Genomic DNA, 14,655 nt, shown 5'->3' with positions numbered 1-14,655 from the left:
ATCATATTTTCTTTTCCAGCAACTTTGAATCCTTCTGGTTGAGTCATGTAGATTTCCTCCTCCAAGTTTCCATGTAAAAACGCAGTTTTTACATCCATTTGAACTAGTTCCAAATCCAACTGTGCTACCAAAGCCAACATAATTCTAATGGAGGAATGTTTTACAACTGGAGAAAACACTTCATTGTAATAAATTCCCTCCTTTTGAGCATATCCTTTGGCCACCAATATTGCTTTGTAGTGAACATCTTCTTGGTTAGGAAATCCTTCTTTCTTTGCAAATACCCATTTGCACCCAATTGCTTTCTTTCCCTTCGGGAGATTGGCCAATCTCCATGTGTTATTCTGATGAAGGGATTGTATTTCATCATTCATGGCAGTCCTCCACTTATCTTCTTCTGAACTTTGGACTGCGTCTTTATAAGTGGTAGGAACATCATCAGCTACAATTGAGGTTGCACAAACAACAGTCTCTATTAGACGAACATGTTTTGTTATTGTCCTTTTTGGCCTGATGGTTGCAATTGATTCAAGTTGTTGTTGTTGAGGTTCCTGAGTTGGAATCTCCCTCTCTACTGGCTCTTCTTCCAGAGGATAATCTTCATTTGTTTCCTCCTATGCTTCTTGTGTAGGAAAAATAAATTTTCTCTCAAACTCCACCTGCTTAGAAGCACCCTCATTTTGTTTGGTATCTTTTGTTACCTTATTTACCATAGCAGATTCATCAAAGGTAACATCCCTGCTGAATATTACTTTCTTTGTCATAGTACACCATAATCGATATCCTTTGACTCCAGAAGTAATCCCCATAAAAATAGTTTTCTTTGCCCTTGGATCCAATTTTGACTTTGTCACATGATAATATACAGTTGAGCCAAATACGTGCAAAGAGTCATAATCTACAACAGGCTTTCCATACCATTTTTCAAATGGTGTCTTGCTATCAATAGCAGCAGATGGCAGATGATTAATGAGGTGGCATGCATATGTAACTGTCTCAGCCCAAAATTCTTTGCCCAAGCCAGCATTGGACAACATACACCGTACCTTCTTCAGCAAGGTCCGGTTCATACGTTCTGCCACTCCATTATGTTTTGGTGTATGTTTGACAGTAAAGTGTCGGACGATGCCATCATTTTCACAGACCTTATTGAAATGATCATTTTTGTATTCACCTCCATTGTCCGTGCGAATACACTTGATCCTCCTGCCTGTTTGATTCTCCACCATCGTCTTCCATTTAAGAAAAATTTCTAACACTTCATCTTTGCTCTTCATTGTATACACACACACTCTTCGGGAAAAATCATCAACAAAGGTTACAAAATAGTGTTTCCCACCCAATGAAGGTGTTTTGGAAGTACCCCAAACATCAGAATGTACATAATCCAAAATGCCTTTAGTATTATGGATCGCTTTACCAAATTTAACCCTTGTCTGTTTTCCTTTGACACAATGCTCGCAAAACTCCAAGTTGCAAGCCTTTACTCCTTTTAACAATCCTTGATCTGATAAAGTTTTCAAGGATTTTCCTCCAGTATGTCCCAAGCGCATGTGCCATAGCCTGGTTGCTTCTGTCTCTTTTTCGTTACTGGATGTTACTGTCGCTGTCCCAATAACTGTACTACCCCGATAACGGTACATGTTATTCTTCCGATTGGCCTTCATTACCACTAGTGCACCGGAGCATACTCTCATCACTCCATTTTCTGCAATGATTTTGAACCCTTTTGATTCTAGGGCTCCCACAGAGATGAGATTTTTCTTCAAATCCGGTACATATCGAACATCTGTTAATGTTATGATCATTCCATCATGGTTCCTTAATCGTATTGAACCAATGCCATATGAGGTAAGAGGGCTGTTATCCGCTGTGTGGATGACTCCATATTTCCTTCTTGAAAATCCATGAACCAGTCCCTGTTGGGACACATATGATAGCTACAAGCCGAGTCCATCAGCCATATGTTTGCTGATGTTGATGGCTCTGTTGTAACTAATGAGAAGTCTGAATCATCACAATCAACTACATTTGATTCCATAATGGCCTTTCCATTGTTATGTTTGGCCTTATTCTTCAACTTCAGACAGTCATTCTTCCAGTATCCCTTTTCTCCACAAAAGGCGCATTCATCTTTGCTGGGCTGGATCTTGACTTGGATCTTCCCTTCTTTGTCCTCATTTGATTTTGAGGATGACCCCTCACAACCAGTGCTTCTCCTTCTCCGCCCTTTTGTTTTTCTCCCTTTCTTTGTTCATAGCTGTACAAAGCCGAACAAACTTTCTCTGAGAGAAATTTCGTCATTCCCATGGAGTAGAGTAGTTTCAAGGTGCTCGTACTCATCAGGAAGTGACCCCAATAACATCAAGGCCAAGTCACCATCATCAAAAGTTGCATCCATATTTTGCAAATCTGTGACCAACTTATTGAAACTGGTGATATGTTCGTTCATTGTGGTACCAGGAACATAGGTGAAGCGAAACAGTCTCTTCTTCATGTACAATTTATTTTGACTGTTTTTCTTCAAAAATTTATCCTCTAGTGCTTTCCATAATTTACTTGCAGAAGTTTCCTTTGTGTATGGATATTTCTGCTCTCTAGCAAGGTAGGATCGAATGGTACCGCAAGCAACACGGTTGATAATTCTCCAATCTTCTTCTCCAATAACATCTGGTCTTTTTTCTTCAATGGCAAGATCTAGCCCTTGTTGAAAAAGGACATCTAGAACCTCACCTTGTCACATCCCAAAATGTCCTGATCCGTCAAAAATTTCTACCACAAATTTCGCATTTGACACAATTCTTGTCATAAGCGAAGATGCCAACGATGACGTATTATTGACACTTGATGTAGATTCTTCTTGTTTATTGTCTCCCATTTTGACACGAATATTATTTAATAGCTGATGAAACAAATCAAGATTATTTCCTTTCTGGTGTGGAAGATCAGACTAAGCTGCAACCACAGAGCATACTAAGACAAAACCTTGACACAGTTACCAAGATAAATCTTTTCTGATGTGGAAGATCAAACTATGCTGCAACCACAAAGCATACTTAGACAATACCTTGGCTCTGATACCAATTGTTGCGGAAGCCAAATGTATATAGTGTGAATGAGTCACAACTACTATACCAAAAATTATAGCAGCCACCAAATAATAAATAAGACAATAAAGCAACAATAAAAGGAACACCAGAATTGACCAATTTTGCCTACTTCCTCGGATACAACAAATATTTTATTCCACTCCAAAATACAAGTGAAATAATACTAAAGAGAGAAGATACAAATGCCTTAAAAAGATAAGAAGGCAAATGAGAGGTGTATTTCAATCTTAAACATTAGACCTCCTTTTATAGGTGAAATTTCCATAAACATTTTGCCCACAACCGATGTGGGACTTTAGCAATCAACAAACACAGGCAAAACATGGTCTCCTGGTGCAACTTCTGTTACTCCCTCTCCAACACTCTCCACAATCCTAAATATCCAAATCAAGAAAACAACAGAATTCAGTACCCTTTTGGCTTTAGAAACAATCAGTTATGAGTTTAAATTAATCAATTGAAACAACAAAATACATACCCTGCTGCTTCATGTCCAAGAATGCGAGGAAAGACTGGATTTTGGCCCTGAATCAGTCAATGAGTTAAAAGATAGCAATCCACATTGTGGTATTTGCTTAAGTTAAGAAATTTTTTCAAGAATGTAACTTGTTTTTTTTACCTTTGCTTCCCAGAAGTAGACATCAGTATGACAGAGAGAAGTGTAAAGGATCTTAAGACGAACTTCCATTTTTTGTGGAGGTGCCACCTCCACTTCTTCCATTACTAATGGTTTCCCTGCCTCCCATGCCACAGCAGCTATAAAATACACGTCCATTACCATTAGTTCAAAAACGTACCACCAAAATATTCAGAAAAAGAAAAACACAGCCACCTTTTGTTCACTGTGTCATTACTTAACTATTAATGATAATGTATAAGAAATTAAATGAATGTTTCATACCTTTGCAACGAATGACTTGCCCGACTGTGCTTGACATTTTTTTCTTGATTTCCTTCACTAATCACTAAAATATGAAAATTTTATGTAGAGAAGAACTTTGGTTGTTTCTGAATACTGAGTTAAATATCTTGAGGTGTGATGTGGCACTGCATTAGCTGGGGTATTTATACCTGAAATTTGAAATCGAAAAGTTAAATACAACAGGCCAAAGTAAAACCATTTCCATGTTTTGGTCGCTAGGTTTTGGAAACCGGTTTGTGGCTGTTTGTTTTGTGTTACTGTTTGAGTCTTTGTCAAGTAATAAGAAAAAGGTGTTGTTGTTATAAAATAAAGACTATAAAATAAAGACAAAGTATAGAGAGAAACTAATATATTATTCGAATTCAAACTGATGTACATAATGAACTGAAATCTCTTCTATTTATAGAAGAAAGGAAGCTGCTGTGTAAGCTGTTACTATATCAGATATGGATAATCTTCTATTGAGAGCAATGTTGATCCATAACGGAGTACCGAAAGGAAAAACATATTATACCCGATATGGATAATCTTCTACCGGGGGTAATGTTTATCCATAAGTGGGTACTGAAAGGATAAGGTTATTATACTCGGTATGGATAATCTTCTACCGGGGATAATATTTATCCATAACTGAGTACCGAAAGGATAAGTTTATTATACCCGGTATGAATAATCTGCTACCGGGGGTAATGTTTATCCATAACCAGGTATCGAAGTGATAAACTTCTTGAGGAAACTTATTTCCAATAGAGTACTTAAATAGATAAACATATTTATGGTGGAGTCACATATGGATAAGCTTCTTCAGGAAGCTTATTTACAACGGAGTACTAAATGAACATCCATAATATAATATATTTACAACAGTGGTAATATTCCAATAGAAAAATCGATGTGATTTATTAAACTAAATGTTACGACCATTTTTTAATTTTGGATAGACACGATTTATTTCTCCATTGGTCCTCTTAAAAAAGTCAGATTTAAATAATAATTATGAAAATACAGAAAAAACTATTTTTGTTCAAAACAATGGAAAATATATTGAATGTTTTATTTATCAAGATTACTCGACTCAACTTTGAGGAGGCAAAACAAGAATTTGGTATCAGTTCTTGATTTTATTTTCAAGGGGAAAAGCTTAAAAGAACTTTGATGATGATGTCCATCTCATTGAAGAAGTATTAGACATGTGCCTAATAAGAATTTTCTTTGGTTTGGTAGCCAACCTTGTTGACTTGGTTTGGTTGGTAGCCAACCTTGTTGAATTTCTTTGGTTTGGTAGCCAACTTTGTTGAATTGTGAAAAGTGTGTGTAAATTGTCAAATATTGTAGGCTTTAGAGGGTGAAGCTTTGGCTATAAAAGGAGAGCTTCAACTCTCATTTCTTCACACCAACAAAGAGAGAAAGAAAGAGTGAGGTTTCACAGACAAGGTATAAGAAAATAGTCTGTGAGGAAAATAGAGAGTGAGCGATATTGTAGTGAGGTGGGAATATCAAAAGAGGGTTATTTCTTTTGAGTGTTGTAGTGGTCTTTGGAGTATTTATCTCCGACCTACAAAGTGTAAAATTCCTTACTATAGTGATATCAGTTGCTCCTCTCGGGGTCGTGGTTTTTTCCCTTATTCAGAAGGGTTTTCCACGTAAAAATCTTGGTGTCATTGTTACTCTTTTATTCTTGTTAATTACCGTATCTCGGTGCTACATTATTATTCCGCTTTATTACCGTGAATATTATTTTGGTAAGGGGTTTATTCCCAACAACTGGTATCAGAGCACAGGTTCTGCTCGTTCACTGAAATACTATTCACTGTCGGTAGTACTATACTTGGTGAAAAATAAAAATGTCCGGAGTAAAGTACGAGGTAGCAAAATTCAACGGAGATAACGGTTTCTCAACATGGCAAAGAAGGATGAGAGATCTGCTCATCCAACAAGGATTACACAAGGTTCTAGATGTTGATTCCAAAAAGCCTGATACCATGAAAACTGAGGATTGGGCTGACTTAGATGAAAGAGCTGCTAGTGCAATTAGGTTGCACTTATCAGATGATGTGGTAAATAACATCATTGATGAAGACACTGCACGTGGAATTTGGACAAGGTTGGAAAGCCTATACATGTCCAAAACGCTGACAAATAAATTGTACCTGAAGAAGCAGTTATACGCCCTACACATGAGTGAAGGTACGAATTTTTTGTCACATTTAAATGTGTTTAACGGACTAATCACACAGCTTGCCAACCTCGGAGTGAAAATCGAGGAAGAAGATAAAGCCATCTTGCTATTGAACTCGTTGCCATCTTCGTACGATAATTTGGCAACAACCATCCTGCACGGTAAGACTACTATTGAGTTGAAAGATGTCACATCGGCTCTTCTACTCAATGAGAAGATGAGAAAGAAGCCTGAAAATCAAGGACAGGCTCTCATCACAGAAGGTAGAGGCAGGAGTTATCAAAGGAGTTCGAACAACTATGGTAGATCCGGAGCTCGTGGGAAGTCAAAGAACCGATCCAAATCAAGAGTCAGAAATTGCTACAACTGTAATCAACCAGGTCACTTCAAAAGAGATTGCCCAAATCCAAGGAAGGGCAAAGGTGAAACCAGTGGCCAGAAGAATGACGACAACACAGCCGCCATGGTGCAAAATAATGATAATGTTGTCCTCTTTATAAATGAGGAAGAGGAATGCATGCACCTGTCAGGTCCAGAGTCGGAATGGGTGGTTGACACAGCGGCATCTCACCATGCCACACCGGTAAGAGATCTTTTTTGCAGATATGTAGCAGGTGATTTCGGCACAGTGAAAATGGGTAACACAAGTTACTCAAAGATTGCGGGGATTGGTGACATTTGTATCAAGACAAATGTCGGATGCACATTGGTTCTAAAGGATGTGCGGCATGTACCTGATTTGCGGATGAACTTGATCTCGGGAATTGCTTTAGACCGAGATGGATACGAGAGTTATTTTGCAAATCAAAAGTGGAGACTCACTAAGGGATCATTGGTGATTGCAAAGGGAGTTGCTCGTGGCACGTTGTACAGGACAAATGCAGAAATATGCCAAGGTGAATTGAACGCGGCACAAGATGAGATTTCTGTAGATTTATGGCACAAAAGAATGGGTCATATGAGCGAGAAGGGATTGCAGATTCTTGCCAAGAAATCACTCATTTCTTATGCTATCTCTTCTAATATAGGAGTAAGCTCGAAATCGGAGAAACGAAAGACATTGTGAACAGGGTCCCAAAAAGTTACTAACGCCGCAATCAAATCATCACGTGGTTTAACTTTCATAATATCTGTAAGAGTTCCCAAATGCTTAACGACCCATTTCTGACCATCTTCTCCTAACTCATGCCACCACAACTGAAGCCGAAATAGAAACTCATCTACATCTGCGAATGGTGGGTTTTGGGTGGTGCTCATTTTGTATCTGCGATTAATTTTAACCAAATCAAGACTCATTTTGAAAACAGACACTCATAAAAAAAATCATTTTTTTTTATTTAACACTTTTTCTTTTTCAAAATTTGAAACTATTTTGGGAATTTTCTAAAACGACCCATTTTATTTCTCAACTCTCACAATGATTTTTTTTTTCAATTACGCTGGTCAACAAGCAAATCCGAGGCAAATGAATGCACAGGTAGCAAGTAGGATGCATCAGGATGGTCTTTTCATTTTGGGTTCACCTGTCCTAGACAGACCCAACCCCTGTGTTGAGTCTCCAAGGTCAAATGTATATGATGCAAATAGACGTTCCTACTAGGGATCCGGTACGAGGCTGAGTTATTCTAAGTGAAAAACCTGAGGCAGATTGTTCTAGACCTGGCTTACCCAAATGGATAGTTTGAGCCGAAGTGGGGGCAACGTACCGGGAGCACGAAAGTCTACCCGACCTAGTTACTTGTCCCAACTTCGTCTTATTTGGTATGACTTTTAACAGAAAGATGGGCCACGCGCACGTGTGTACCATAAATTCAGAAGACTCAGAAAGAAGGAGGGTTTCGTAGCAGTTTTATATACACAATTCAGATAATATTAAAGCGGTAAAAGCATCATTTAGCACATTAGGCGTATATCATGTAATAATCAGATAATAAATAAAGCCAACTATAACAGTTATTTTAAGCTCGAATTCTTAAACCATGAACCAGAGATTCTGGGTTCCTCCCCAACAGAGTCGCCAGAGCTGTCACACCTCCTTCTTCCGCCCCCGCGAGGGTGCAAGGAGTTTTCTCCAATTAAAGGACAGTCGAAAGGGGATTTGTTTATTTATTTCAGAGTCGCCACCTGGGAATTTTATGGCGTCTCAAGTCACCAGTTTTAATCCCGAATCGAGGAGAATATGACCCTGTTTGTCATTCTGCGAACCAGAAATCCGAGTAAGGAATTCTATTAATTCGGGAGAAGGTGTTAGGCATTCTCGAATTCCGTGGTTCTAGCACGGTCGCTTAACCATTTTTATACTTGGCTTGATTATCTCGACTTACTAAATAAATTTTTTTTTCTTATTGCATGATTTTGTTACCGCTTTTGTTTAGATTATTTATAATTATAGATCTTTCTTGAAACGAATCACGCGTACGTATATTCGTATTGGTGACATTTGTATCAAGACAAATGTCGGATGCACATTGGTTCTAAAGGATGTGCGGCATGTACCTGATTTGCGGATGAACTTGATCTCGGGAATTGCTTTAGACCGAGATGGATACGAGAGTTATTTTGCAAATCAAAAGTGGAGACTCACTAAGGGATCATTGGTGATTGCAAAGGGAGTTGCTCGTGGCACGTTGTACAGGACAAATGCAGAAATATGCCAAGGTGAATTGAACGCGGCACAAGATGAGATTTCTGTAGATTTATGGCACAAAAGAATGGGTCATATGAGCGAGAAGGGATTGCAGATTCTTGCCAAGAAATCACTCATTTCTTATGCCAAAGGTACAACTGTAAAACCTTGTGACTACTGTTTATTTGGTAAGCAGCATAGAGTCTCATTTCAGACATCGTCTGAAAGAAAATTGAATATACTTGATTTAGTATATTCTGATGTTTGCGGCCCAATGGAAATTGAATCAATGGGCGGTAACAAATATTTTGTTACTTTTATTGATGATGCTTCACGAAAATTATGGGTTTATATTTTGAAAACCAAAGATCAGGTGTTTCAAGTTTTCCAGAAATTTCATGCTCTAGTAGAAAGGGAGACGGGTCGAAAGCTAAAGCGCCTCCGAAGTGACAATGGAGGTGAGTACACTTCAAGGGAATTTGAAGAGTATTGTTCAAGTCATGGGATCAGACATGAAAAGACAGTTCCTGGAACCCCACAACACAATGGTGTAGCCGAGAGGATGAACCGCACCATTGTGGAGAAGGTGAGAAGCATGCTCAGAATGGCTAAACTGCCTAAGTCATTCTGGGGTGAAGCAGTTCAGACAGCCTGTTACCTGATCAATAGGAGTCCATCAGTTCCGTTGGCGTTTGAAATCCCAGAGAGAGTTTGGACCAACAAGGAGGTGTCCTACTCGCATCTGAAGGTGTTCGGTTGCAGAGCTTTTGCACATGTACCAAAAGAGCAGAGAACAAAGCTGGATGATAAATCTGTTCCTTGTATATTTATCGGATATGGAGATGAAGAGTTCGGGTACAGACTGTGGGATCCTGTAAAGATGAAGGTCATCAGAAGCAGAGATGTAGTCTTCCGAGAAAGTGAAGTTGGAACTGCTGCTGATATGTTAGAAAAGGCGAAGAATGGTATAATTCCTAACTTTGTTACTATTCCTTCTACTTCTAACAATCCCACAAGTGCAGAAAGTACAACCGACGAGGTTGCCGAGCAGGTGGAGCAACCTGGTGAGGTTATTGAGCAGGGGGAGCAACTTGATGAAGGTGTCGAGGAAGTGGAGCACCCCACTCAGGGAGAAGAACAACCTCAACCTCTGAGGAGATCAGAGAGGCCAAGGGTAGAGTCATGCAGGTACCCTTCCACAGAGTATGTCCTCATCAGTGATGAGGGGGAGCCAGAAAGTCTTAAGGAGGTGTTGTCCCATCCAGAAAAGAACCAGTGGATGAAAGCTATGCAAGAAGAGATGGAATCTCTACAGAAAAATGGCACATACAAGCTGGTTGAACTTCCAAAGGGTAAAAGACCACTCAAATGCAAATGGGTCTTTAAACTCAAGAAAGATGGAAATGGCAAGCTGGTCAGATACAAAGCTCGATTGGTGGTTAAAGGCTTCGAACAAAAGAAAGGTATTGATTTTGACGAAATTTTCTCACCTGTTGTCAAAATGACTTCTATTCGAACAATTTTGAGCTTAGCAACTAGCCTAGATCTTGAAGTGGAGCAGTTGGATGTGAAAACTGCATTTCTTCATGGAGATTTGGAAGAGGAGATTTATATGGAGCAGCCAGAAGGATTTGAAGTAGCTGGAAAGAAACACATGGTGTGCAAATTGAATAAGAGTCTTTATGGATTGAAGCAGGCACCAAGGCAGTGGTACATGAAGTTTGACTCATTCATGAAAAGTCAAACATACCTAAAGACCTATTCTGATCCATGTGTATACTTCAAAAGATTTTCTGAGAATAACTTTATTATATTGTTGTTGTATGTGGATGACATGTTAATTGTAGGAAAAGACAAGGGGTTGATAGCAAAGTTGAAAGGAGATCTGTCCAAGTCATTTGATATGAAGGACTTGGGCCCAGCACAACAAATTCTAGGGATGAAGATAGTTCGAGAGAGAACAAGTAGAAAGTTGTGGCTATCTCAGGAGAAGTACATTGAACGTGTACTAGAACGCTTCAACATGAAGAATGCTAAGCCAGTCAGCACACCTCTTGCTGGTCATCTAAAGTTGAGTAAAAAGATGTGTCCTACAACAGTGGAGGAGAAAGGGAACATGGCTAAAGTTCCTTATTCTTCAGCAGTCGGAAGCTTGATGTATGCAATGGTATGTACTAGACCTGATATTGCTCACGCAGTTGGTGTTGTCAGCAGGTTTCTTGAAAATCCTGGAAAGGAACATTGGGAAGCAGTCAAGTGGATACTCAGGTACCTGAGAGGTACCACGGGAGATTGTTTGTGCTTTGGAGGATCTGATCCAATCTTGAAGGGCTATACAGATGCTGATATGGCGGGTGACATTGACAACAGAAAATCCACTACTGGATATTTGTTTACATTTTCAGGGGGAGCTATATCATGGCAGTCTAAGTTGCAGAAAGTGCGTTGCACTTTCAACAACTGAAGCAGAGTACATTGCCGCTACAGAAACTGGCAAGGAGATGATATGGCTCAAGCGATTCCTTCAAGAGCTTGGATTGCATCAGAAGGAGTATGTCGTCTATTGTGACAGTCAAAGTGCAATAGACCTTAGCAAGAACTCTATGTACCATGCAAGGACCAAACACATTGATGTGAGATATCATTGGATTCGAGAAATGGTAGATGATGAATCTCTAAAAGTCTTGAAGATTTCTACAAATGAGAATCCCGCAGATATGCTGACCAAGGTGGTACCAAGGAACAAGTTCGAGCTATGCAAAGAACTTGTCGGCATGCATTCAAACTAGAAGACAGTGCTACCTCCTCTGGATGAATGAGACTGGAGGGGGAGATTGATGATGTCCATCTCATTGAAGAAGTATTAGGCATGTGCCTAATAAGAGTTTTCTTTGGTTTGGTAGCCAACCTTGTTGACTTGGTTTGGTTGGTAGCCAACCTTGTTGAATTTCTTTGGTTTGGTAGCCAACTTTGTTGAATTGTGAAAAGTGTGTGTAAATTGTCAAATATTGTAGGCTTTAGAGGGTGAAGCTTTGGCTATAAAAGGAGAGCTTCAACTCTCATTTCTTCACACCAACAAAGAGAGAAAGAAAGAGTGAGGTTTCACAGACAAGGTATAAGAAAATAGTCTGTGAGGAAAATAGAGAGTGAGCGATATTGTAGTGAGGTGGGAATATCAAAAGAGGGTTATTTCTTTTGAGTGTTGTAGTGGTCTTTGGAGTATTTATCTCCGACCTACAAAGTGTAAAATTCCTTACTATAGTGATATCAGTTGCTCCTCTCGGGGTCGTGGTTTTTCCCTTATTCAGAAGGGTTTTCCACGTAAAAATCTTGGTGTCATTGTTACTCTTTTATTCTTGTTAATTACCGTATCTCGGTGCTACATTATTATTCCGCTTTATTACCGTGAATATTATTTTGGTAAGGGGTTTATTCCCATCACTTGAAAGTATTTTAAGTTTGCTAAAAATCTTATAAACTTCGATATAATTGGAGCCAGTTTTTAATTTTGCCTTCCTTTTTTTTTTTTTTTAAATTTAAAGTTATATTCCTATATATAGTTTGAATTTGGAAATTCATTAACTCCTTTTACTTCTTAAATTTTTTGTATTAGCTCTTGAAATCTTTGTCCGTTTGATTCTATTTAAGCAGTTGTATTGGGTTGTTTGATGGTTTTCCCCTATCAAATATTTGGTGGTTTATCTGTAATTGGTCTTTTGATTATTTCAACAACGATAGTTAAAGTTGGACATAAGTGAGCTACCTAAACCAAGTATCTTCATGTAATGTGCTGTCACCCTTAAAAAGGTGATATTTCAACCATTCGGTGGATTTTTGTTTTGACGGATTTTCTAACAAAACAGGTGTTAAGGTACGCGATTTGCGCGTGAATCTATTTCGACGAATTCAAAATTTAATTAAATATTAACATAAAATAATATGTATTTGTCATGCAATCAACGTCTCATTTCGATATTATTTCTACAATTTAATGACGTGCTAAAGATTACAATAACCATAAATATTAGATTATATGAATGTGCATTTATATTTTTGTATGTAAATTTTAGCTAGTCATTTATACTAGTATTAGTACTCGCGCGGATGCGCGAACACTATCATATCAAATATTTAAGTTATTTGGATTGTATGTAAATAATTTTAAAATTTATACTTTCTCAGTAAATATAGATAATCATTGGATATTAACTACATGAAAAAAATTAACAATTTCTTCTATTTTTCTTTTTTGATACCATTCTTGCCGGTGTCATTGGATCCTAAAAATAGTCAGGAAGCAAAATAATTACTCATATTTATGGCAAGACAATCAAATGTTGAGACAATTAATGACTCTTTGGATAAGACTTAACTCTTTTACCGCTACTTGAACTCTTATTTGGTGTGTTGATATATCTTAAAAAACATTTCTTTCTTAAAATTTCAGTTTCTAAAACATTATTTTTCAATAATAATCATTTTTATAGTAATGTAATTGAAAATATTATTCTTAATTCAAAACTCATTTTAGTTTGCTTTCTAAAAATATAAAAAATTCTTTAGCTAGGGAATTTTTTTACTCCATTTTGATATTTGACATTAACCATGTTACATATCTGAGTTATTTGAATTATATGTAAATAACCTTAACATTTATACCTTCAAAATAATTATAGATAATCGTCAGATATTAGTTAAGAAACACTACATGAAAAAAGACTAACATTTCCTCAATTCGTAGTGATAATTTTATTTTTGCACTATTCTCCTAGGTGTCATTGGAACCTAAAAATAGCCACAAATTAAAATAATAACTCATATTTATGGTAAAACACAAAGGCTGACACGATATAAACGATTCTTTAATTACGACGTGACTCTTATACTACGACTTGAACTCTTATTTGGTATGATTTTATCTTTCAAAAAATATTTCTATTTTGAAATTTCAATTTCTAAAACTTTATATATATATATATTATAATAATGATTATCTTTATAATGATGCAAGTGGAGATATTATCCTTAATTTAAAATTCACTTTAATCGGCTATCTGAAATTTAAATAATTCTTTGGCCGGATTTATTTCAGTATGACGCCACTTTAAGTTTATCGATATCTCGCCCCAGACTTTGAATTTTTAATACCCTATATATACAATTTTTTTTGAATCATTAAATGTTAAATTAGTTGATTATTATTATAAAATATTGCATATATTGTCTTAAAATTATCAAGTAGTTTATTTTTCGGCACCATACTTGGCTTAACCTCAATGCAAACTACTCAAATTGTATTCCAATTCAAATTTGAATATCATATCAGTTTGTTAGTAATAGTAATTTTTTAAAAACAACATATAATGTAAATTAAAAAAAAATATTCGAAGATATCCTTATCTTATAATCTATGTATTTGAATTGAAAAAAAATATATTTGAAATCGATGAGATTAAGTTTCAAATTTTTTATACTCAACAAAGATGAAACATAAGAAGAAATTTGTTGTCATCTTTTATTTCTCGTTTTTAGATCTTTCTAACATTTTTTTCAATATTTATTTTCTTTTATCTTAATTTTATGTCATTATTTCTGTTGTTACAAAAAATTAATTTATTTTACTATAAAAGGATGAGTTTTATTAAAAATTATCTGCATATGAACTTTAATTATATATATAATATTTGTATTTAACTAAAATAGTCAAATATAGAATAAAGTTACCATATACTATTGATATTTGTTAACTTGCCACTTAGTTTAACCATAATGTCAATTATATATGGTAATTTTCTTGCTTTAATATATATATATATAT

At 36.7% G+C, this 14,655-nt stretch overlaps 1 protein-coding gene across 1 annotated transcript; it reads right to left on the bottom strand.

The window, feature by feature from the left end:
- Window positions 1-3,184: 3,184 nt before the first annotated feature.
- Window positions 3,185-4,138, bottom strand: LOC104223476 (alcohol dehydrogenase 3-like). The gene is made up of 4 exons (XM_009774928.2): window positions 4,012-4,138; window positions 3,730-3,866; window positions 3,589-3,635; window positions 3,185-3,484 (listed from the first exon to the last, which is right to left on the bottom strand). Exons 1-4 carry the CDS (start codon window positions 4,046-4,048, stop codon window positions 3,406-3,408), a joined length of 300 nt encoding a protein of 99 aa, XP_009773230.1. The 5' UTR covers window positions 4,049-4,138; the 3' UTR covers window positions 3,185-3,405.
- Between the last annotated feature and the right edge of the window lie 10,517 nt (window positions 4,139-14,655).

Source organism: Nicotiana sylvestris, chromosome 12 (assembly GCF_000393655.2).
Source record: "Nicotiana sylvestris chromosome 12, ASM39365v2, whole genome shotgun sequence".
Taxonomy (NCBI): domain Eukaryota; kingdom Viridiplantae; phylum Streptophyta; class Magnoliopsida; order Solanales; family Solanaceae; genus Nicotiana; species Nicotiana sylvestris.
This window is presented reverse-complemented; position numbering and strand designations above follow the sequence as displayed.